The following is a 26,245-nucleotide window of genomic DNA, read 5'->3' as shown; positions in this document are numbered from 1 at the left end:
CAGTAATGAACGATAAGTTCATGAAGTATCTTGTTTATGCTTCCAAGTATTTGGTCATTTTACCTAACGAGTTGTAATCTAATTACAGATTTCTAGTGACCAATAAATGTAATTGCCTGTATGTTTCAAAACTAATTTTCAATTTTTACTAGCCTGACTCATCACAAGAACTATGCTTAGTCAACACTTTAACAAGGAGATAAACGTTCGACAGAGGCACGAAGAGCAGCTGAGACAAACACACAACTGTCCCGAACTGCTGTGTCAGCAGGGCAAAGGCGGAATCACTGAGTTCTGTGGGTGTGTTCTGAGTGTTACTTCTCTGGTGTAAAGTCTGGAATATTATTTCCACACAGCAAATCGTTGGGCTATGTCGTTTCTGATAGATGTGTAGGAGTCTGTCAACAGATCAGAGGGTAAAGTGGCATGAACAAACACCTGTTAGGGTGCCCACAGCACTTTTATGAGGGCAGGGTGGGTCCCCAACAGGAGTGGAAGATGGAGGGTTTTCTTAACCAGCAAGGGGCGCGCATGGCCGTGTTTTGCTGAGCTCCAAAAGGACCATAGAACTGATGACGCCTAGAATTTAATTATTACGAATACAGCTGGATTATGAAATAGCCAAAAAAAGGGGGCAAATAATTATTTATCATGTCCTGGTTAACCATTCAGTTCACTTGTTTATCTGCCATTGCTGTGTTGTCCCAAGGGTAACCAACAGCCACATGTGGTTCTTGAACACTTGAAATGTGATTAGTCCAAATTGAGATGTGGTGTAAATGTAAATACAGGGGCTGCCAAAAAAAGCACGTGCATTTTAAGGACAGGAAAAACTGCATTAAATGTGTAATACTCAAGTCACGTTCGACTTCTGCAATTACAAGAGGTGCTCGATGTGACTTACATTCGTCTTTTGTTACTGGTATATATTGAGTAGCACAGTTTAATACAATTTTTTCCTTTCTTAAAACGTGTACACATTTTTTTTGGCATTCTCTGCCTATATCAAGTTTTAAATACTTAGGATAAAGACTAATTTTTTTAATAGTGATTGTATGTTAAAATAATAATTGCACATTTTGAATTAGATAAAATATATTGAAATCAATTTATGCTTGACTTTTTGCTAATGTAGCTCCTAGAAATTTTTTTTTTTGGAGTCCGAGTCTCAAGCTGTCACCCTGGGTAGAGTGCTGTGGTGTCATAGCCTCACAGCAACCTCCAACATGGGCTCAAGCGACCCTCTTGCCTCAGTTTCTCTATTTTTAGTAGAGACGAGGTCTCGCTTTTTGGGCTGGCCTCGAACCTGTGAACTGAGGCAATCCACCCACCTCGGCCTCCCAGAGTGCTAGGACTACAGGCATGAGTCACCGTGCCCAGCCAGCTCCTAGAAAATTTAAAATGGCACACATGGCTGACATTGTTTTTCTGCTGGCAAGCTCCTGAAGGCCAGGAACCATGCTTGATTTACTCAGTGGTTGCTTGGGCTAAGCCTGGTGGCTGCACCCAGTAGGTGTTACAAAAATGTAGAACAAAATGCAACCTTTTAGAAGTGGTGTTCCTGACATGGGCTTTATTTTTAAAATGAGGCTATATTTGATACATGAAAAGGATTATACGTGCAGAAACCTCTTGCTATCTTGACACAGGAAAGAAATATTTTGATAATTTTTAGACAACGTCCTCATTGTCTGAACTCTTCCTATTCACCCAACTCAGAAACCAAACCTATCTGGACAGCAAGGGATCTTTGTATACAACATAGATCTAAATTTTGAAAGATGGTAAGAAGCACAGGGCAACCTAGTCATAGTAGCAAAGCCACCAGTGTGTCCTTGCCAATTCTACTCCTTTGCCTCCTCCTAGAACTGCTGTCCTTAGATTTATGTTTATCGTTCCTTCACTTTTCTTTTTAAATACAGTTTTTCACATACAGAAGAAAGCAACACCCCAGGTGTAATATTTGCCATCGCTGTACTGCTTTCTTTTGTATGTTTTCAAAGCTTATAAAAATGCAGTCTTATGGGTGGCGCCTGTGGCTCAAGGAGTAGGGTGCTGGCCCCATATACCGGAGGTGGTGGGTTCAAGCCTGGCCCCGGCCAAAACTGCAAAGATAAATAAATAAATAAATAAAAATAAAAATGCAGTCTTACTTGTAGTCTTGTAAACACTGAAGACATTGTTTCATTAACAATCCTAGTTCAACATTTCTTATCGAAGCAGCAAAACATTTTTAGCTAGAAGTCAAACATTAATTATCCTCCATGACTAATAGACTTTTTGTTTAACAAGTTTAGAAGTTATAAAAAGTGGGCAAAGGAAGTATTTGATTAATTGAATCGATGTGAAAATGTCTTCTTAAAGAGAATGTCTTTGGGGATCTAAGCGATAAGAATTTCCCACTTAACTTGCTGTTACCTCAATAATATAGAGGACGATATTCTTGTAGAAACAGTACAAGATGCACTTGGAGACTCTGTTATAGTTCCAGGCCCCGTGAACCATCAACAAATTCTTCAAATATTTGAACTAAAAGAAGAGTGGAGAAAAATTAGTATTTGTCAACTTCATCATGTTCGTTGACCGAGAGAAATGGTGTGTTTTGCAGAAATGCTGCGTTACCTGAGCGATGGAGTAATCAGAAGAATTGGCGGCCTGAAGGCCTTCATTGCCACTTATGCCAACACCCACGTGTGCCGTCTGTATCATGCTGACGTCATTCGCTCCATCACCGATCGCCAGAGTTATGACCTTGACTTGTTTCTTGACCATCTCAACGACTTCCGATTTTTGAAGAGGAGAAACCCTTAAATTAGAACAAATTATCGATTACCTCTGAACAAAAGGATTTGGCAATGCCATTGTCTTGAAGGATAAAAGCAGCAAAGGATACAGATGGATGGTTCTCTGAAGAGCCATTATGGAAAAATCTCAGCTTTGCAAATGTTTAGTTCTGCCAAGTTAAGGGAATATTAAAAAAAAAGGAAAGTCTCAGAAGCAAACCCCTAGGTGAAAAAAGAAAACAAGTGTTGCAATGCTTTATTAAGTACAGCTAACCGGGATGTTTACATTAATTTGTTCAAGGAAGAACACTTGAGGTCAGAAATTCCACCACTTCCTAACAAATAACATCAAGCATTTCTAATTCTTCACTTCTGAGTTACAAAGAATGTCATAAAGACTCCTGAATAACAGTCTAAACACTAAGTGAATCCTATAGTACCTGGAAGGTGAAAGTTTTGAGCTTCAGCAGGGTGGTCTTAGAGAATGTACTACATTGCTTAAAACAACTTAACACTCCACTTCAATAAACTGGGAATTAGCTGATCTCTCAACCTAGTCTCAGACACCAAGGTAAATCTCTACCAAGTAAATAGCAGGTGTTTGATTATAGTTCCTGGGCTTCATATTCTTCCAAAGCCACTAATGGCCAAATAGACATTAAGCAACCTCTCCGACAAATGTGGGTCAGGAACAGAAGACACCGTCTACACTAAAATCATATGTGGTATTACATTTGAAGGAACTTTTCAGAGACTTTTAAAGTCATTTAAGAAAAAAACCCCAAGATAATGACAGAGGTGTTCAATGACAGTATTCATTTAATTCAATGACAGCATTGGCATAATTAACTTAATACACATAGTATCCTCCATAGCAGCGTTCTCAACCTGTGAGTTGTGACCCCTTGGTAACAATGAAAATACATCCTGCATATCAGATGTTTACATTATGATGTGTAACAGTAGCAAAATTACTGATAAGAAGTAGCAACGAAAATAATTTTATGGTTGGGGGTCACCACAACATGAGGAACTGTATTAAAGGGTCGCAGCATTAGAAGGCATTAGGAAGGTTGAGAACCACTGCATAGCATACTCGTAATTATAAAGACAGGAAGACTATACAATAAATTGGCCCAAAAACTATTAAGAGATGGCTGGGCGCCCATACCAGAGTGGTTACGGTGCCAGCCACACATACCGAGGCCGGTGGGTTCGAACGCAGCCCGGGCCAGCTAAACAACAATGACAACTACAACAAAAAAATAGCCGGGCCTTGTGGTGGGTGCCTGTAGTCCCAGCTACTTGGGAGGCTAAGGCAAGGAATCGCTTAAGCCCAAGAGTTAGGGGTTGCTGTAAGCTATGATGCCACAGCACTCTACTGAGGGCAGCATAGTGAGACTCTGTCTCAAACAAACAAGAAAAAACTATTATGAGAGTAATTAAGTAGTAAGAAATGACTAAACACATATAATGTTAATAGAAAAGGAAAATACGCCAGAGCTAAATTCTTTATATAAATGGCACAGCTATCTAAGACATATCTGCTGAAACAGCTGATAAATCCCTTATTATTCTACTTAAAAAAGAAGATCATGGCAGGGCTACTACTTTACTTTTAGTAAAGTCCAAGTCCACTACAACTTGGACTTGACCTAACAAATACAAACAATGTAACCTAATTGTACCCTTATATTAATTTGATAGTTAAAAATAAAAAAATAAATGAGATGGAAGATCATTACTCTAAAAGAATTAATACATTTTTGTGTATTTCCCTGATTATTCCATCAGGAAAGTCCGAGCAGTGGATACTCTGAACAAATATGTGCCTTCGGGAGGTCCCCACCCCACCCCCACGCTTCTGAACTGCTTCAGCCAGAGCAAGCCTGGTTTTTCTTTGCAGGTTGCGTCACTGCACTGGAGACGGTGAGTTGCTTGCACGGTGAACTGGTCTTCTCCTCTTTGTACTCCTTGTGCCTAATTCACAACAGATACTCCATAAATGGTTGCTACACGAGATAATTATTTTTAATCTTTTCTTGGGATTTCCTTTCAGAGCCTGGCAATTGCACAAAATGCCACGACTGTGCGTTCAGGAAGGGAATGAATGGGTGTCAACCCATTAACGGGCTACTTCACTGTCAGCCTCCGTATTTTGGGAAGCAATTTTCACTTCATTTTCACATTTCATTTAATTTTTCTTAACAGGCTAATATAAATTGGTAAGTCTACTGGCTATCGGCCACGGTTTAAACATGGACTGTGGATGACATTAAAAGAATGCTCACCATGGAACATTCTAGAAAGCAAATGGAAGTGGCATGAAAAGAGAGAAGCATTTGAAAAACACGATCAAATTCCCTGGGCTAACAGTATCAGTACAGTATGAAGTCACACTGCTGGATCAATGGAACTAGGAAAAAGATGGTGCTTTTTTCATAATCTAGACCTGTAATAAATGAGAAATATCTGCATGGTTCTCTAATATCAGTGATTTAAAGAAGCACTGGAAAGAGCTGGATTAAATTTAGTTTTCCTTCTTTGTGGTGATTATAACCAACCGCTGCTTTTCTCTTTTGAAAGCTTGGCTGAGGATTTTCACCCTAATTTGTAGGTGGGGTTAACTTTGGTCTTAAGAACAAAGAGCAAGAATACCCTTAGCAAGAACAATGCCCACTTAAAAAAACAAAAGACGATAATAAAGTGAGAGACATCCCCCCAACTACACTGTAAGTGCTACTAGCAAGGGCATCTGCTTCCAGTACCAACCTAAAAGTAAACACCCGGCTTGGCAGAAACTTTAAGACACAGTGGAAGCCCTTCTATCTCATGGTTTGCAATGCTGAATAGCAGTTTAACTGCTAAACAAAGAAGATCTAAGTGCAAATTCATAAAAAATAAAACATACATGGTTTGAAATACTGAACTGTATCTCATGGTTTGAAATACTGAATAGTAGTTTAGCTGCTAAACAAATAAGTCAGATCCAAGTGCAAATTCATAAAACATACATTCTTAAAACATTTAACTCAGAATATAAATGTATAACACTGTGATGCAGGGCAAAGAGCCTCACTCTGCACAGCGGTCTGCTATTTGAAATTTCTGCCTATTTTTGTGCAGAAATCTCCCAGAGATTAACTCGTGTGGCAGAGTGTGGTTCTTCTCACTAAAGCGGAGACCAGAATGTGATGATTCCGTCTCGTTTGTTTACGTACCCAAACGCAACAGCCATTGTCTTAGCAACTCGTAAAGTCTTTCTAGACAGCACTCTATCCAGTTTTCCTAGCAACAATCTTTACTAGATGATTTCAATGACTTATGAAATATTTAATTAAGTGATACAGGCAATATCTAAGTCAACTTGGAAATATCTAAGTCAACTCAGAAGCAAAAGCCTGTGCCTGGGTACAGCAAAGAGTGTCCGGGCTCTGTGCACAGCACACCACGTGCCCCAGGAGGAGGCGGGGCTGACGGGGAGGAAGGTCTGCAAAGCTGAAGTTGGTCGAAAGTGTCTTTTACTATTTTTACAGCATCCAATCCCAAAAATTGTTTCTTGCTACAAAGAGGTTATAAGATAGCAAAAACAAAATAGACTTTAAAAATGAGTGTAGCATCAAATGTTTTGATACGATTGCTGGTACTTAATAATTTCAGAAATGAGCAGAGGCCCACAAGAGGCCTCCTTGACTAGTTAGGACCTGACTTGGCCTTGACCAGGAGAGGAGAGTTCACTTCAGGGGAAAGAAACGGCACATGTTACATTTCATTAATTTCACAAGCAAAGTTCTCCGCAATATATTCCTTCCTATTGGTGTGTTTCTACCTCTTGAAAGATTCCTTACTCCTCTTACCATTTATTTTTCCTGACTTTTGTATACTTGCTTCTATTTTGGTGCCATTTTCGTAATAGTCTAAATAACCCTACTGCACGAGTTAATTCTTCCCAATGTCCATCCAAAACCACACAGCCATGGCTGAAAATATCTAGAGCCTAAATTTTACAAGTATAGTCATGACCCAATGTATGGAAACATCATAAAAGCACTGATTTCCTTCTCTTGGGTTTTTCTGTTTTTAAACCACTTGTGTGGCTGCATCAGGATTTAAATGATCCAAGTTCTCTTCTCTTCCACTGTTGCTTTTTCTTCTGGAGAATTAAGTCTGTGCAGAAAGGGACTACATATCCAGCATGTACCGTCAAGGTCCACTTCTCTCCCAGGGCTCCGCAGACAGAGGGTGGTACTTTTTGACACTGCCTAGAAGTGCATGGAGCACAGTATGCTTTTCAAATATTATTTTGGCTGTAGTTTTTGCACATGTTGTTCATGACTTTGCTTATTTGCCATGTAGTAACTCTCACTGCCCGGTGAACATTAGATCAGAGCACTGGAAATTTTTACCATTGAAGCTAAGAAGTATACATGTTGAGGTGGTCCATCGTTTATAAGTCTTGTTTTGTACTCTTTTGGGATTAGCTAAAGGAATTACCTCTCTGAATAAAGTATGAATAAAGATTACATATGTGTGTATACACACACACACATATAATAAAGAAAGATTTGGCCTGGTACAATGGCTCACTCCTGTAATCCCAGCACTCTGTGAGGCCGAGGTGGGTGGATTGCCTGAGCTCAGGAGTTTGAGATCAGCCTGAGCAAGAGTGAGACCACGTCTCTACTAAAAATAATAATAATAAAAAAAACCTAGCTGAGCATGGTGGTACATGCCTGTAGTCCTAGCTACTTGGGAGGCTGAGGCAAGAGGACTGCTTAACCCAGGAGTCTGAGGTTGCTGTGAACTACAATGATGCCATGGCACTCTATCCATGGTGACAGAGTGAGACTCAGTCTCAAAAACAAACAAACAAACAAACAAACAAAAAACAAAAAACAAAAACAAAAACAAAAAAATTTCAAGGATTTTTTAAAAGAAATACGTAGCCAAAGAGAGTACAATAATTTATCTTACTGGATTGTGCTTTGGGGTTAAAAACCTAAAAAATTCTTAGAGCTACACTTAAAATTATACCAATAATACGACATTATCTCAAAGACACTGTAAACTTAAAAGTTATAAAGCTGCTTTTAGAAGGTGAATCTACAAAAAATTTTTAGAAGAGCATAGAGGAATATAGTATTTCTTAGTTATCTCGATGTGTTTTATATGGTGACCAAGCCCCAGCTTTTGCTAAACTTGAGGTCTATTTCCAATAACTCTCTAGAGCTCCAGATCCCTGGAGAGGGAATCTGCTGTGCTTTCCTTTCCACAAACTTCCTAAGATCTCTGCTGTATCAGTCTATTTCCCACTGAGTCACATTCTGTTGACTAATAAATTACAGAAAGAGGGAAAAATCTAACTTAGACGACCTTACTTGAATTTTTTATGAACTAAATTGTGTTAGGTTCATTTCTAAAGTTTTAAATTCAGAAGGTATTAAAATATAGCAAAAAAAGGTCTGTGTCACATACATCAAATTACATAAATATTGTAACTTCTAGAAAATCATCATCAGTTTATTACTGGAATGAAGACAGCAGCTTGTATAGCATATTCTAAAAATGATACTGAGCATAAGGTACATAATGAAACAGTCAACAAGTTCCAGGTGAGAGGATGATGCTATTCAAAGGACTGAGAAGTGAGTGCTCTCCCAGCCTCCCGCGCTGTCATCTGCCAACACACTGTGTAGCCACAGCCATTCAAGAGAACTTATATTATAGGGACCAAGTCTACAGGAATAAAATACAGATGGCCTTTCCACGGGACACAAAATAAAGCAACTTCAAAAGTGAGTCCCTTCCTACCATGGATTTTAGATATAAAACTTCTCTTGTTAAAGGTAAACTACTACTGCCTTCTGTTTCAATAAGTCAGGTGATATTTTAAATAGAGACTGTTGGCTGGGTGTGGTGACTCACGCCTATAATCCAAGGGAGGCGTGGCCAGCGGATTGTTTGAGCTCAGGAGATTGAGACCAGCCTGAGCAGGAGTGAGACCGCATCTCTAATAAAAGAAAAACTAGCTGGGCATTGTGACACATGCTTGTAGTTCCAGCTACTGGGGAGGCTGAGGCAAGAGGATTGCCTCAAGAGTTTGAGTTTGAGGTTGCTATGAGCTATGATGCCATGGCATTCTAGCATTCTATCCAGGGTGACAGAGTAAGACTCTGTCTCAAAAAAAAAAAAAAAGAGATTGTTCATATTGAACCTATGTATTTGAATCTCTATACATATTACAGAGGTGTGTGTGTGTGTATGCCCCGAACTACTAATTGGCAAACATACTTTATCAAAGGCACTAAAAAGAAAACTCACAGTAGAAATTGTTATCGTAGAATTCACACTGGGAAGCACAGTTTGTCCACAATGCTGCTTTCCATTTTCTTTAAAAAAAGAATCTAGTTATGGTAAACCTAATATTGTACTTAGTACATAGCAGATATAAAAATGTCAGCGGAACGAAATAAATGGAAATTTTATAAAAAAAGGAAATTCATCGCATTATGCTAGGATACTAACATTACAACCCTTACTCATTTTTGACTGTTTGCTACTACACACCCACTGGAGAGAAAAACACAATTATAATCAAATGGGGAAGAAGAGGGGAGGAGGGGAGGGGAGGAAGAGGACTGGTAAGCTCTCACCTAACAGGCACAACCACAACCTAAGGGTACACAGCACACCCCTGGGTGAAGCACTCAACTTCAACTTGAACTTTACCCCTTAGAAATGTAAACAGTGTAGCCTGAGCATCTGTACCCTCATATTAACCTAAAATAAAAATAGAAAGAAAAAAAAAGAAGCAAAGTCTGTTTAATCTTCTTGGTACTTAGAGTATAAGAGAACTCTGTAAAGATCCTGGGTTCTCTAGGCCTTTTCCCATGGATGGGAAAGATGGGTAAAAAATTATTAGGTAGGGCGGCGCCTGTGGCTCAAAGGAGTAGGGCGCCCGCCCCATGTTCCAGAGGTGGTGGGTTCAAACCCAGCCCTGGCCGAAAAAGAAAAACAAAAACAAAACAAAACCCTGCAAATAAATAAACAAATAAATGTTAAAAAAATGTTAGGTAGAAAAGAAACATCTACTTCTTCAAAGGAAAGTGGGTATATTCAGAATGACAGGGGGTGTCTGCATGCCACAATAAGAAAATTTTAAGGTCATAGTTGGCAACAGGAGATATTAAAAGCTTTTGTGATTAAAAAAAAAAAGAGCATGGTAGAAGCAGTTTCAAAAAATGTTAATGAGGACTGCTCTTCTTCAAAAGACCTAGTAGAAGATGGAACAATTGGTAACATGAGGTATTGACAGAAACAGGAATACAACCCTGGAAGATTCCAGGAGTCAAAAAAGGGAGGTTAGTATATTTCAGGGTCATAATCGTCAAGTAACAAAATCTGTGAGAAACCTGTGGGAAACTAGGCAGTGGTGAAAATTTGTCAGAACAGCATGGAGGAAAACAGTGGTGTGCCAGGGACACAGAACAACACACACATGGGCTCTCTGTACTGCCCCTCAGGGTGCCCCGTGTGATTCCAGGCTCCCAGGTGTCAGTAAGAGGGCTTCATGCAACTACGGGCTTCTCTCTCATTGCAACTGTAAACTTTGGCTTGGGCTTGAGACTTGTGCAAACTCAAAGTCCCCAAAATGACATGCTGAAAAAATGAAATACCCCAATTCCAGGAGTAAATCCCGAGTGGTCTGAAGCTAATACTGTAGGAACATTTGCCACCCCAGTCCTTTGAACAGGAAAAGTTAGAACTTTCTGGTCAACCTGAGGGCATAGTAGTTTGGCAGAGACAGGTACCAATAAAACTGTTATGCTGACAGACTCCTGAATGTCACCTGGCTCAGGGAATTCCACTGGAATGTGGCTGCCTCTAACCAGAGCAGTGCTTATGTAAAGGACATAGGGGGAAATGCAGACTCATTAAATTCAGATTGAGCCTTGTCTCCAAATTTACCTAGTTAGAACCTAGATTTTTCACCCTTCCCCCCAAAGGACATTAATGTCCAGGAAAAATGGTCTTTTGAGGAAAATTTCTAGGACTGGAGAGACTCATAAGCACAGAAGAAATATAAGAACTTACAAGAACATAGTTAGTAAAAACAGATACAACAAGAATTTAAAAGAAGCATTCATAAACAACCTTAAAGAAACATAAAACCAGAAGAAGCAGTTATGATAAAGAACCAACTGAAAATATTCATATAAAAATACAACTGCCGAAATAAAGAATCCAATGATGAACTGAATAGTCAATATGATGCAGCCTGGCAGTTCAAATCAAAAGCCTGTCTCAGAAAATATCAGAAAGTCAAAGGAAAGAGTATGAGAAAATGAAAAGAAACAGAGAAATACAGGTGACTACAGGGAATCTGAAAAGAGAACAAGAAGACAAATAGGAAAAATAATGATTACTAACTTTTCAGAAAAAGCATATATGTCCTTGGATTGAAAGGATGCACAGTGCTAAAAACATAGATAAGAAAATCACAGTTTGATACACATGGTTACAATAAGAAAATTTTCTAAAAGCTTCTAGAGAGAAAAGGGAGATTACTTACAAAGAAGCAAGATCAGACTGATACTGGATGGACATATAAAATCACTGAATTACTATCTTCAGTTCTTAGCTCTTTATGGCGAAGGGGCGAAAAGAAGACATACTAATACATGTAAATATTTGAAGAGAAAGATAAGCACAAAGATGGTGATCAAAACTTTAGAAAAAGCCAGACATAGAGTGCAAAACTTTCAAACTGGCATAAGAAAATCTAATCTAGACAGTGAAAGGGAGAGAAAAAAGAAACAAATAGCACAATAAATGGAAAACAAAATAAAAGGGAAGAAATGAGGTCTAATATAGCAATCATAATAAATACGAATGGGTTAAATTCATTGATTAACAGGGATTCTTTGGTTAGACTAAAACAAAAAGATCTGGCAATATGGTGTCTAAAAGAGATCCAACTATCGTAACAGCTAATATAAAGTTTATTTGTATCTGCCATGTTCTAAGCTCTTTGCTAATTTTAACACATTCAATTTTCAGAACAACCCTGTGAGATAAGTTACTATTATTGTCATTTTCCAAATGAGGAAACCGAGGCACAGAGAGACTATATCACTTAAATAAGGTAAAGTGGTAAAGCTAGGATTCAACCCCAAGCAGTGTGGATTCAGGCACAGCATTAGTAACCATTATGTTATACAGAGGGTCGAACACAAAGATTTGGGAAGAAAAAAGAAAAAAAAGACAAGGCGCATAGGAAACAAAAGTGAGCCACATTAGAAATTTTAGTATATATAAAAAAAAGACTTGAGGACACAAACAGGCCATAGGTGATTAATGGCCAGAGAGGAATCTTTATAGATGATAATCTAACTGGACTTTTCCTCTGAGAGGAAAGCTATCTAAAAGAAAATGTTTTAATAATAGGCACCATGTACTGACTCAGGCATTCCTCATCACTTTATGAGAACGAATTTTTTTTTTTTTTTGAGACAGAGTCTCACTATGTCGCCCTGTGTAGAGTGCTGTGATGTCACAGCTCACAGCAACCTCAAACTCTTGGGCTTAAGTGATTCCCTTGCCTCAGCTTCCCAAGTAGCTGGGACTACAGGTGCCCACCAGAACGTCTGGCTATTTTGTTGTTGCAGTTGTCATTGTTGTCTGGCAGGCCCAGGCTGGGTTTGAACCTGCCAGCCTTGGTGTATATGGCTGGTGCCCTACTTGCTGAGATACGGGCACCGCCGAGAACAATTTTTATCTCTGTTTCAAAGAGGGAAAAAAGCAGAAGCTAGGGGAGTAACTTGTCCCTCAGCTACTAAGAGGGGGAGCCAGACTCTGAGGGTGTGGCCCAGAGCATGCAGGCCACAGTACTCGAGGCATCACTGGCAGAGGGAGAGAGTGCACTGTCTAGTAAGTGGCCTTGGGGGAACTTGCTCACAGTGCAGAAATGAAGAACACAGGATCCCTCCCCCTTCATACCATTTACTAAGATAACCCCCTATGGATTAAAGGTCTACGTGGAAAGCACAAAGCCATAAAGTTAACAGAAGAAAATGCAGGAAGCGTATCTTTGTGAGTGGGAGGTCCTTATTATCCAAAAAGCTATAAAGGGAAAAATCAATGGAGTTTGACTTTGTCAAAGTCAATGATTTCTGTTTAAAGAAGGACACGACAGGCAGATTGAAGGAGTCAGACTAGAAGATATTTGCCACATTTATAATCAATGAAAATCAACATCCAGAATATACGAAGAATTCTCATTTACAAGAAGAAAAAAAGACAGAAAACCCAATATACAGCTCAGGGTCTCTTTCCCGACTCTACTCTTCATCTTCTTCACAGCAACATTAACCATTGACTTTATGTCTGCCTGATGCCTATTAATTGCCACCACTCACACACACACAGAGCAATTATTACTTTTGATTATTTATGTGCATATTTATTGATTTTATTGAACAACAGCTACAACGTGGAGCTGGGGACTATTTTTCCCTGTTGTTCACCTCTCTGTTTCCAGTTTATAAAGGTTACTGGCCCAGAGCAGGTGCTCAAAAAACATCCGTTGGATGAATGAATCCCTGAATGAATGAATGAACCTCAAAAGCAGAAACGTACAGAAGTAAATACTCAGGTGAGGAGATGCTCAACCTCCCTGTCATCAGAGAAATGGAAATCAGAGCAACAAGGGGTCATTTTACAAGCATTCAATTGGCAAAGTGATAAACGCAGGAGTGGCAAGTGTTAGTTAAGGTAGGGATATAGACTTTATGGCTTTGTGCTTTCCATGTAGATCTTTAATCCATAGGGGGCTATTTTAGTAAATGGTTTGAAGCGGGGAGGGATCCTGTGTTCTTCATTTCTACAGCAGCCCTCTTCCGTGAACCTGGGAGTGCATACTAGTGTGGCTGTTTGGAGCAATGCAGAAATTCTGATAAAAATAAAATATGCATATACTCCTTAGCCAAGCATTCACCTTCCTCTCTCTGTCTCTAGTTTTTCTAGGTATTCAGAAAAACTATTTCATGGGGACATAGAATAGACAGTCATTGCAGTACTCCCCCTGGTGGCCAAGATTGAAGCAACCTCTGTGGCTATCATGAGAAGGAAGAAAGAAAATGATTTATGTGCATTAGTGTAATAGTAAGTGGTGACAAGAATAAACTTACTCTACATATAATGACATGGATATGTCTTAAAAACGTGTAGAAAAATGAAAAGGACAAACAATTTATACTAGTAGGCCGGGTGTGGTGGTTCATGCCTATAATTCTAGCACTCTGAGAGGCCAAGGCAGATGGGTTGCCTGAGCTCAGGAGTTTGAGTTCAGCCTGAGCAAGAGAGAGAGAACCTGTCTCTACTAAAAATAGAAAAACTAGCTGTATTGTGGCAGGTGCCTACAGTTCTACCTATTTGGGAGGCTTAGGCTAGAGGATTGCTTGAGCCCAAGAGTTTGACATTGTTGTGAGCTGACACCACAGCACTGTATCTGAGGTGACATAGTTAGATTCTGTCTCCAAAAAAAAAAAAAAAAATTATACTAGAATATCAATATAAGCCTTTCTCTCTCACTTCAGTACACACATATCATATAATATACATTTTTCATAGATTCGCATACATACAAATAAGTATGGCAGATGGATGGGAACACACTTGAGAATTTTTTCTAAGGTAAAATAAAGAAAATGAGACTAGAGATAAAGCACATAAACAAAAATAATATATGAAAATCAAAAAAGAACTTGCTTTAGTTCAAGGCTCTAGGACGGTTCCCGCTCAGGGATCCCTGATTCCTTTGCTGGCAAGTCCTCCAGCTCCCTCGTGGGACTTCCCCCAGAACACAGGGAAGGCAGTGCAGCGACAAAGCAGGTTCCTCATGTCCCTCCTGCTGTGATGTGTAAATATGAATTGATACCTCATTTTAAAATAAATTGACTTGTGGAAATATCCATATTTTAAGGGGTTTTCTTGGACCCAATGGCCCGGAGAAACTTAACGGCCACTGGACTGTGGAACTGGCACCGCAGAAAGAATGTCAATCATTTTTGAAGAATCATGGAGAAAGGGGACTCTCATGCCAGGTGAGGAGAGCTGCGCAAACGTCTCAGTTTTTTTTTTTTTTCTTTTTTAGAGAGGGGTCTTGCTCAGGCTGGTCTCGAACTCGTGAGCTGAAGCAATTCACTCACCTTGGCTTCCCAGAGTGCTAGGATTACAGGCTTGAGCCACCATGTCCATCCTAGGCTGGGCAGCCTTAAACACACTAGCAACCTCTCTGAGTTTCACTTTCCTTATTTTGAAATCAGAGTCAATCATAGTCCCTTCCTTATGGGCTATAGTAAGAGTGAAACAAGATGATGTATTTATTTATTTATTTATTTATTTTTGGTGGTTTTTGGCCGGGGCTAGGTTTGAACCCGCCACCTCTGGCATATGGGACCGGTGCCCTACTCCTTGAGCCACAGGCACCGCCCACGTCTCAGTTTTTGAGAAAAGAAAAAGAACAGTCTGGAAATTACTTTCCTTGGAGGGACTAGGGTAACTTGGGGTGAATGCCATCAATATTCTCTTTTTTTTTTTTTTTTGTAGAGACAGAGTCTCACTTTATGGCCCTCGGTAGAGTGCCGTGGCGTCACACAGCTCACAGCAACCTCCAACTCCTGGGCTTAGGCGATTCTCCTGCCTCAGCCTCCCGAGTAGCTGGGACTACAGGCGCCCGCCACAACGCCCGGCTATTTTTTTTTTTGTTGCAGTTTGGCCGGGGTTGGGTTTGAACCCGCCACCCTCGGCATATGGGGCCGGCGCCCTACTCACTGAGCCACAGGCGCCACCCCATCAATATTCTCTTAATCAACGCCCTCCAAGTTCATTCATGATCCACAGACCCTTTATAAGAGGGGTTGGCAGAAGACGGCTCCCAAGGTTAACTCTAGGCAGCAGCCAGTTTTTAGCTTACAGTCTTACTGGAACACAGCCATACCCATCATTTACTTACGTCTAGCGCTGTTTCCGGATACAAGGGCAAAGCTGAGTAGTTGGTATGGCCCACAAGGCCTAAAATATTTACGACCTGGCCCTTTACAGAAAAACTTTGCCCGCCCCTGCTTAAAACAGCAAGCCTTTCTTTAACCTTCCCTAAGCGGGGATGGCTCAGATAGGTTTATTAAATAGAAGGTAATTGCTGGAAACCATCATGGGTTCACAAAGAGCCAGTCACACTAAGGTTACTTCCCTTTCCCATGGATCAGGAGGCTGACAGATCAGAGAAATACGGTAGGTTCCATGAATCGTGTCCTCTGAAAATCAGAACTGACAGGGAACTTCAGCAATCGATCAGGCAGATTTTTATTTGAAGAACATATTAGGATGCTGATTTATTGATTTATGCAAAGCTTTAGGGAGGCTGTTAGTGGAAAGCTCCAGAGCTCTGCATTTCAACTTTTCTGAACAGCAAAGAATCATCTACAATTTGGACATAGCTGTGGAAAGTATATATTCTTATTTATATCAGAACGACAAAAAACAGAAAAATAAGATGAATGTGAGAAGGCCGGGCGCGGTGGCTCACGCCTGTAACCCCAGCACTCTGGGGGCCAAGGCGGGTGGATTGCTTGACCTCAAGAGTTTGTGACCAGCCTGAGCAAAAAGCAAGACTCTGTCTCTACTAAAAATAGAAAAACTGAGGCAAGAGGATCACTTGAGCCCAAGTGTTGGAAGTTGCTGTGAGCTGTGACGCCACCACACTCTACCCAGAGCAACAGCTTGAGACTGTCTCAAAAAAAAAAAAAAAGAAGAGAGAATTCAAAATGGGTGGGTGGTAATGGCCCTGGTGCAGTGGCTCATGCCTGTAATCCTAGCACTGTGGGAGGCCAAGGTGGGTGGATCACTTGAGCTCAGGAGTTCAAGATCAGCCTCAGCAAGAGTGGGACCCATCTCTACTAAAAATAGAAAAACAAAACAAAAGAAAAGTTGCTATGAGCTGTGATGCCACAGCACTCTACCCAGGATATAAAGTGAGACTGTCTCCAAAAAACAAAAAAAAAAAACAAAAAAGGATGGTGATGGAAATCAAGATAGTACAGGAGGGTATGCCCTTTCTGAAACTCGCTGAGCCGTGTACTGCTGCTTAGGTACTGTCCAGTACAGGTTAATGCTATTCTATCAAATTATATAATCTGCAGTTCTGATGGGGGGCGGGCATCTGTATGTCCTAGAGCTGGGGAGATGGTGATTTGTGGTTTATCTCAGAGGAGTCACACTTTATGTGATGTTGAATTATAGTGGGATACTTTAGCCTTTAGATTTTTGCATATATTTTTAGACATTTTCCTGTCAAATATGGACTTCCACGGTGGTACACATATCCTAATTGGCTACCAGGATCCCATACACCCGCTAAGTGACTATGAAACATTACTCAGTAGAGGCAGAAGAGCAAATAAGAGGGGAGGGCTGCACAGATGATTATGATACTGCAGTAAAATATGGATATTTTATGAAGTTATAAAATTTATTCAGTGTGTGTCCTCTTTTAGCTGTACACGTATGAAACAAATATTCTCTCAATGTTTCCAACACTTATTCATATTTTCTTGGAAGCAAATATAGGGTTGACATTCATTAACAAGTTTGTGAGTCTTTTCAAAGCCAAACATCTGCTTGGCATCCAATGGTGTTCACAAATTTTTTCTGTAAAGGAATGTCTGTTGAGCATTTATTAGCTTCGTTTGTGTTTTATGACTACCTTGTAAGTAAAACGTTTATTGAAAGAAATTCTTAAAGCTAAAGACAATCCCCAAAGATTCAAGAAGTAGATCTGCCCTGACCCTTTATTGCATGCACTCGTACAGAAGGTAGTCAGTGTCCCCAGCGTCCCTTGTTCCCTTGATCGGAACAAGGTGAAAGGTTTTGCCTGGAATGCCACTCCCTGGTGACAACACTCACTGAAGGGCTTTGTTTTTTTTTTTTTAAACACTAAGGGGAAAATGACCCAAAAGGGGGTTAAACTTTGATTAGAGATGTTGCAAGAAGGAAAAAAAATGCTTATTTCAATTTAACTTTTGCTTTTCAGAAGACACGAGTATATACATTATGTAGGAGATTGGTGATTACTAGACATTCTAAGAGCTGGAGGCTCTAAGCCAATTTCCAACCAACTGTCACAGAACATGAGTTTCAAAGTATATCTAAACTAAACTGACAACTATAGAAAAAATGTAAAATTCTTTTTTTTTTTTTTTTTGTAGAGACAGAGTCTCACTTTATGGCCCTCGGTAGAGTGCCGTGGCCTCACACAGCTCACAGCAACCTCCAACTCCTGGGCTTAAGCAATTCTCTTGCCTCAGCCTCCCGAGTAGCTGGGACTACAGGCGCCCGCCACAACGCCCGGCTATTTTTTGGTTGCAGTTTGGCTGGGGCCGGGTTTGAACCTGCCACCCTCGGTATATGGGGCCGGCGCCTTACCGACTGAGCCACAGGCGCCGCCCAAAATTCTTTTTTTTAATTTTTATTAAATCATAGCTGTGTACATTAATATGATCATGGGGCACCATACACTTGGTTCATAGATCGTTTGACACATTTTCATCACACTAGTTAACATAGCTTTCATGGCATTTTCTTAGTTATTTTGCTAAGACCTTTACATTCCACATTTATTAGGATTCACATATTCCCTTGTAAGATGCACTGCAGGTGTGATCCCATTAATCCCCCTCCCTCCACCAACCTCCCCCTCCCTCCCCTCCCTTTACCCCTTCTCCCTATTCTCAGGTTGTAACTGGGTTATAGCTTTCATGTGAAGGTCCTACATTAGTTTCATAATAAGGATGAGTATGTTGGGTACTTTTTCTTCCATTCTTGAGACACTTTACTAAGAAGAATATGTTCCAGCTCCATCCATGTAAACATGAAAGAGGTAAAGTCTCCATCTTTTTTTAAGGCTGCATAATATTCCATGGTGTACATATACCACAATTTAGGGATTGTTTTCTTAAGGTCTTAAGTACTTGAATCTCTATTTTAAAACCTTCTACTTGAATAAAAGATTCACAGAAAACATGTGGGATAGTAAATATGTAACATGTGTCATTAAGCTTTCTGGTGATACCTGGTAGCTTTGATGAGGTAAGACTACTCAGTTTATAATCATGTAGCGTGGTCTGTTATGAACCGTGTCCTTCCCAAATTTGTATGTTGACATTTTAATCCCCAGTACACGGAATGTGATTGTATTTGGAGTCAGGGCTCTTCAAGAGGTGATCAAGGTTAAAAAAGGGGTCAGATGAGTGGGGCCCAATTCAATATGACTGGTGTCCTCATAAGAAGAGAAGAAACAGGCAGCCCTATGGCTCAAGGAGTAGGGCGCCGGCCCCATATACTGGAGGTCGTGGGTTCTAATCCGGCTTCAGCCAAAAACTGCAACAACAATAAATTAGTGAAACGGTTATAATTTTCTGTATAGAGTTCCTTCACCTCTTTTGTTAGGTATATTCTTAGGTATTTCATTTTTGTTGAAGCTATGGTAAAGGGGGTTGTGTCCTTGATTAACTTCTCATCTTGGCTATTACTGGCATATACAAAGGCTTCTGATTTGTGGACATTGATTTTATATCCTGAGATATTAGTGTATTTTTTGATCACTTCCAGAAGTCTTGGGGTTGAGTCTTTGGGGTTGAGTCTCCAAGTATAAGATCATACATCAGCAAAGAGAGTTTGACATTCTCTGCTCCCATTTGGGTGCCTGTGAAATTTCCTTTTCTTGCCTAATTGTATTGGCTAGAACTTCCAGCACTATGTTGAATAGTAATGGTGACGGAAGACAGCTTTGTCTGATTCCACTTCTAAGTGGAAAAGCTTTCAGTTTTACTCTATTCAGTATAATATTAGCTGTGGGTTTGTCGTAGATGGCTTCAATCAGATTAAGAAATGTGCCACCTATGCCTAAATTCATAATTAGAAAAGGATGCTGAGTTTTATCAAATGCTTTTTCTGCATCTGTTGAAAGGATCATATGGTCTTTGTTTTTGTTTCTGTTGATATGGTGAATTACGTTTATGGACTTGAGTATGTTAAACCAGCCTTATATGCCTGGGTTTGGATAAAAGATTTAAATCTAAAGTATGAAACAATAAAAATCCTTGAAGAAAGTGTTGGGAAAACACTTGAAGATATTGGCCTGAGGAAAGATGTTATGAAGAAGACTTCCGTGGCAATTGCAACAACAAAAATAAACAAATGGGACTTAATTAAACTGAAAAGCTTCTGTACAGCTAAGGCAACAATAACCAAAGCAAATAGATAACCTTCAGAACGGGAAAAGATATTTGTATATTATGAATTGGACAAAACTTGGTAGCTAGGATCTACAGAGAACTCAAATTAATCAACAAAAGACCCAACGATCCCATATATCACTGGGTAAGACAGATGAATAGAACTGTCTCTAAAGAGGACAGACAGGTCAGGTGTGGTGGCTCATGCTTGTAATCTTAGCACTCTGGGAGGCTGAGGCAGGTGGACTGCCTAAGCTCATAGGTTTGAGATCAGCCTGAGCCAGCGTGAGACCTCTTCTTTGAAAATAGCCAGGCACTGTGGTGAGCACCTGTAGTCTCAGCTACATGGGAGGCTGAGGAAAGACAATTGCTTGTGCCCAAGAGTTTGAGGTTGCTGTGAGCTATGACGCCATGGCACTCTTCCAAGGGTGACAAAGTAAAAGAAGACAGATGAATGGCTAACAAACATGAAAAAATGCCCATTGTCCCTGATCATCAAAGAAATGAAAACTAAAACTACCCTGAGATATCACCTAACTCCAGTGAGAATGGCCCACATCACAAAGTCTCAAAGCTGCAGATGTTGGCGTGGATGTGAAGAAAAGGGAACACTTTTACACTGCTGATAGGACTAAAAACTAATACAACCTTTTTGGAAGGAAGTATGGAGAATCCTCACAGAACTCAAAATAGACCTCCCATTTGACCCTACAATCCCATTACTAGGCATCCGTGCAGAAGAAAAAAAAATCATTTTATCATAAGGACACTTGCACTAGACTGTTTATCGCAGCTCAATTTATAATCACCAAAATGTGGAAACAGCCTAAATGTCCACCAGCCCAGGAAGGGATTAACAAGCTGTGGTATATGCATACCATGGAATATTATTCAGCCACTAAAAAAGATGGAGACTTTACATCCTTCGTATTAACCTGGATGGAGGTGGAGCATATTCTCCTTAGTAAGCATCACAAGAATGGAGAAGCAAGAATCCAGTGTACTCAATCCTAACATGAAGGCAGCAGATGAGCTAATACAAGAGCAGGGAACAGGAGAATGAACAAGTGGAAGTGGGGAGGAGAGGAGGAGGGGAGTGGGTGGTCACGTGCATGGCACACCTCTTAGGGGCGGGACACAATTATAAGAGGGACCTTATCTAACAAATGCAATCAGTGTAACCTAATTCTTTGTAGCCTCAATGAATCCCAAATAAAAAAAAATAATAATCATAAAAAAATAAACAGCCTGAGTGGTAGAACTAGGATGTGCATTTTGTGAATCCCTGACTATGATAAAATGCCCTCATACCATTTACACAGAACTGTAAGACCTCAGGGCATAACGCGTTGATCAGTTGCTGCAATCAGGAATGCCTCATCTAGTGCACAGTTACTTCGCAGGATAACTCCTGCTTTTCCTGTGTCCACAAATCTCTGAGTCTCAGAGCAAGCTTATTCCCCCCTGCCCCCAATCTGTCCAAGGAGTTTCAGCTACTCTGTAAAACCTCTAAAATGGCACATGGGATTTTATGTGTTTGCACGCGTGTGTGTTTCTTCTGGAGATGTCCACAGCTCTGGTTGGTGCTCCAAGCCTCTGAGATCACACCAAATGGTAAGAATCAGTGGGGCCTGAACAAGCGAAGGAAGGAAAGGCCTGCAAAAGAGGAGTTTAAAACCAGAAAAACTTACCAGAAACTACCCTTAAAACCAGATGTATGTTGCCTGCTCCTCAGGTTACACAGGTAAACATGGGTAAAAGCAAAAGCTGCACAGTAGCTATGAAAATACAGTAATTGTTAAGACTGATAAAAACAGATTCCATCCTACTTTTTGGGTTTCATATGCTTAAGAAAAGTATTTGAGGTATAACATTCAATCTACACTTTTGTAAACCAAAACCACCACTCCAAAACCCTGAATAAATTTGGGGTGGGGGGATTAGTTCTGTCTGTGAATATTCTCTTCAGAAAATAGTGGTAAGTGGGAGGTGTGATGTCTACTGACTGAGAACAACTGTTTCTTTCAATTCAGCCGCAGACTCTTGAGGGACAACGCTTATCTTTTTAACTTTAGTGCCACTGAGGCAAACGTTATGCTGATGTTATCAGGGAAGAAAGTGGCTGACGTAATCCTGGAGAGGGAACTCACGTGGAGAGCCTCATTGTCCGTGAAGGGAAGGCTTTCCCCTCTGCTTCCAGGCTGGCTAAAGAGAAGATTGCAGAGGAGGATCAGATTCTGAGCTGTGTTCATGTGTGCAGACTGACAAGCAATAGATTGGAAAATAGTTTAAATTTGGGAGAAAGACCCATAAAGCCTGCATGAACGTCAGTGACTGTGGGAAACAGTACCACACTGTATTTTGAAGTAACAGTATTTATCAGGAGCGTCTATCTTATAATGGAGTGAAATAGAGAATTTCCTGATGCCGGGAGATTGTAATCATCTGAGAAATGAGGACAGATGCTTGGGATTAATTGGGAGGAACCAGACACAGAACGGCCCACCTCTCCCTACCTGGGAATAGAAGCATTACCATGGAAATTATACTGTGACGTCAGCCTGCAAAATGACTAGAAGATGGTCTGAGCCAGTGGTTTAAATGCCAAGAGGCACCAGCCACGAAGGTGCACAGGCACAAACCCCAATTTTCAAAGCCAGGACAGAAGCTGGACCCCAGTCCCTACGGGAAAGGACGGAGTTTGAAGATAATTAGAAGAAAAGAAGCTGAGGAAAGATACTTTACTTAAGAAAAAACCTCTTAAAACTCTAAATAAAACTCAAGTGTCTGCACAGGGACTTTCGTAGTCCTGAAACGTGCATAAAACAGAACTGAGGGAGGAAGGGGCCACACACGTCTTTCGAAGCTCTGTTCCAAAGCTGAGCTACCCGGGCACAGCAGAGCATGATTTCCTCCTGGGGACGGGGCCTCGGGGAGCCCAGAGCCCACGTGACTTGTGAATATCCAGAATGAGGATTTTGGGAGGGAATTTTATGAGCACAGAGCATATCCTTTTCTTTCTCCCTTGACTGTGCTTTCTAGTTTTTCTCTCCCTCTGCTATTGTTTAATTTTGTGGTTCAACTTTTTGAAGAATGGTGGGAGGTATGGTGTTAAGCAATGCTCTAAGAATGAGGCTCAGCTGCAGTGACTGAGTTATGAAAATCGGCCTCCCACATCTTCCAAACCAAACTGAGATTTGACTTAAAACAAGAAGATACAGGAAAGAAAGCAGGTGTCGCGTCTTACTCATCTTGGTGTGCGCAGCCCTGTGCCCCAACACACTCTGACCCAAGCGAACTGGCCATTTTATGTCTAAATAGCTCTGTATTCTGTTCCGTGTTCTGTTTCTAAATAGGAGCCAAGAATCCTAACACTCTTGTACTCTGTAGCAATGTTCTGTCAATCCTACCCATTAGTGAAAGTGATTAAATGATCAAATCTGGCACAAAATTATCATGATGGAAGAGTATCCGAGCTGAACATGAGTATCACTCAGATGAGATATTAGCAAAGAACTCAGAAAAGTCACTGGAAAAGCAGATTTTAAAAAGCATAAGAATACCAAACTAAAAATGAGAGTCAAAATAATTTCCAACTCTTTTTTTCAAGATTAAGCACAGTCTCGTTGTCACTAATATTAAACATCTGTATAATATATTGTTCAAGAGCTTTATAGTACTATTATTTATTAATATATGCCACAGAAAAGAAATTACATGACTATAGTAATTAGACTCTTGGGAATAATAAGCAACTTAATTCTCTGATTATGATATAATTTTATAGGCTGAAATGATGCTTATAAAAGGATATTTACTTATTGAGTGTGGTTTAAATTATATTTCAGAAAGTATATTTCAATTAAAATTTATGAACTATCTATAAGGCATAGATTATAAATTTAGAGACAATATCATATACAAGATATTTAAGTTAATAAGCCCAGACCAAAATAAAGAAAAAGGTTTAGAAAGCATAACATTCCTTTATTAGTAAATATATTTTTAAAGAAAATGATAAAAGCAAATAGAACAGTTTTAAAGATAATGTCAAAAGCACAGATTTTGAGAAATTCTTCAGAAGCCCTACCAACATTCTGTCTCCCAAGAAGAAAAAGCAATCAGAGAAACCTATGGCTGGGGGTGGTGGCTCATGCCTGTAATCCCAGCACTCTGGGAGGCTGAGGCAGGTGGATTGCCTGAGCTCAGGAGTTCGAGACCAGCCTGAACAAGACAAGACCCTGTCTCTACTAAACCATAGAAAGATCGAGGCAAGAGGATCACTTAAGCCCCCGAGTTGGAGGTTGGTGTGAGCTATGATGATGCAATGGAACTCTACCCAGGGTGACAGCTTGAGACGCTGCCTCAAAAAAAAAAACAAAAAACAAAAAAAAAAAAAATTGAGAAATTTAGTCTGACTAGCTGGTATGATTCAGCAAGTGGATGACAAAGAGGAAAATTCTTAGGTTTCATGGCAACTAGAAGGGAGACCAAGAGATTCATCATATTCATGAGCCCACTTTAGGTCTTAGGAAAACAGAATTTAAACAAGCCAGATAAAGAGATGGAGGAGATTCTCTGACAAGAAACTGGAGCTACATAGTTTACAAAGTGCAATTCTACACATTGGGCCGTGATATCTTAAAACAGATTTTAATTTAGGATGTAGGCAGTATTATAAATTAGGGGACAAGGTGCAGCATAGTCAATAAACCTCAGAAAAATGCCCAGCTCTTTGGAAAATAATTTAGTTTGCACCTTCAATTGTTCCATTTCCCCCAAATAAGTCCTAGAAATGGGATCAGAAATTTAAAACTGAACCCTTCCAGAAATAACCCCAGATGGAAATGCAGGTAAATATCAATTTAAAACACAGAAAATGGCAAGAAACCTGTCAATTTTAATTATGAACAATGCTTACTAATGATTGTTAGGATTCACTTTCAAAAACTCTACGAAAAAATGTTATCCCAGTCTGTGAATCTTGAGTCTTGACTGAATGAATTAATAAGTAAGCTAATACTTACAAATTCTGGATAGGATAACTTTATGGAACTTTTTTTATTTAGAGACAGAGTCTCACTATGTTGCCCTCAGTAGAGTGCTGTGTGGACAGAATAACTTTATGGAACCTTATTTATTTATTTATTTAGAGACAGAGTCTCACTATGTTGCCCTCAGTAGAGTGCCGTAGCGTCACAGCTCACAGCAACCTCAAACTCCTGCGCTCAAGCAGATCTCTTCCCTCAGCCTCTCAAGTAGCTGGGACTACAGATGCCCACCACAATGCCCGGCTATGTTTTTTGTTACAATTGTCATTGTTGTCTAGCAGGCCCAGGCCAGGTTCGAACCCGCCAGTCTCGGTGTATGTAACCACTGTGCGTCGGGCGCTGAGCCACTTTATGGTAACTTTAAAAAGCAAGAATTTAGGATCAAATCACTCTTTGCGGAAATCTGGCAATGTTAACGCGATTTTACCTGCAGCAAATGACAGCTTTGCATGACAAAGCTAAGTCCAGGAAGTACTGTCGTACTCCAAAGGTTAAGGCATACTTGAGGGTTTTCCCATCAATTATAAGAGCAAAATCATTCTCTTTCCGAAGAGCATCACCTAGCGTTGTGCAGTGACGACTGAGCGTTTCCCGTGTTCCCTGGAATATTAAAAACACAAACACGCCATCAACATGTATTCCTGTTTGTCTTACTAAGACGCTTTAAGGGTATTTGCCAAGTACATTTAGTTATTTTTTATGTTTTTTATATTTCAAATTGCTTTTGCAAATCTCCACTCATCTGATTATCAGAATAGCTCCTGAGGAGGCTGGACAAAAGTTATTAGCAAAAATAAGTTACTCAACTGAAGTCACACCTGCCTCCCTCGCAGTTGGCATTAGGCTGCAAATCATCTGTTCCTCAGGTGACTCTGCAGTCTTTGTTCATTATTCTAATTACACAATCACAGTACTGCAAAAATATTTTCAGTAAATTCTCTTGTTTTAAAAAACCCATTGTTGAGAGCAGATATTTGCATCTTACAAATCTGACAAAGGCTTGATAACTAGGATCCATAGAGAACTCAAATTAATGAACAATAACAGAGCAAACGATCCCATCTATTCCTGGGCAAGAGACATGAACACAAACTTCTCTGAGGAAGACAGATGAAAG

General features: G+C 40.1%; 1 protein-coding gene across 7 annotated transcripts in view; it reads right to left on the bottom strand.

Annotated features, from left to right (window-relative positions):
• The window catches only part of ATP8A1 (ATPase phospholipid transporting 8A1), a 274,837-nt gene that overhangs the window by 56,522 nt on the left and 192,070 nt on the right, over nucleotides 1-26,245 (bottom strand). For all 7 annotated transcript variants that reach the window (XM_053577693.1, XM_053577692.1, XM_053577687.1 and 4 more), the window contains 3 exons: nucleotides 25,556-25,728; nucleotides 2,623-2,806; nucleotides 2,419-2,529 (listed from right to left, as the gene is read on the bottom strand). In XM_053577693.1, coding sequence (XP_053433668.1) covers nucleotides 2,419-2,529; nucleotides 2,623-2,806; nucleotides 25,556-25,728 — 468 coding nt within the window. The remainder of the gene's footprint in view (nucleotides 1-2,418; nucleotides 2,530-2,622; nucleotides 2,807-25,555; nucleotides 25,729-26,245) is intronic.

Source organism: Nycticebus coucang, chromosome 23, assembly GCF_027406575.1.
Source record: "Nycticebus coucang isolate mNycCou1 chromosome 23, mNycCou1.pri, whole genome shotgun sequence".
Classification (NCBI taxonomy): domain Eukaryota; kingdom Metazoa; phylum Chordata; class Mammalia; order Primates; family Lorisidae; genus Nycticebus; species Nycticebus coucang.
This window is presented reverse-complemented; position numbering and strand designations above follow the sequence as displayed.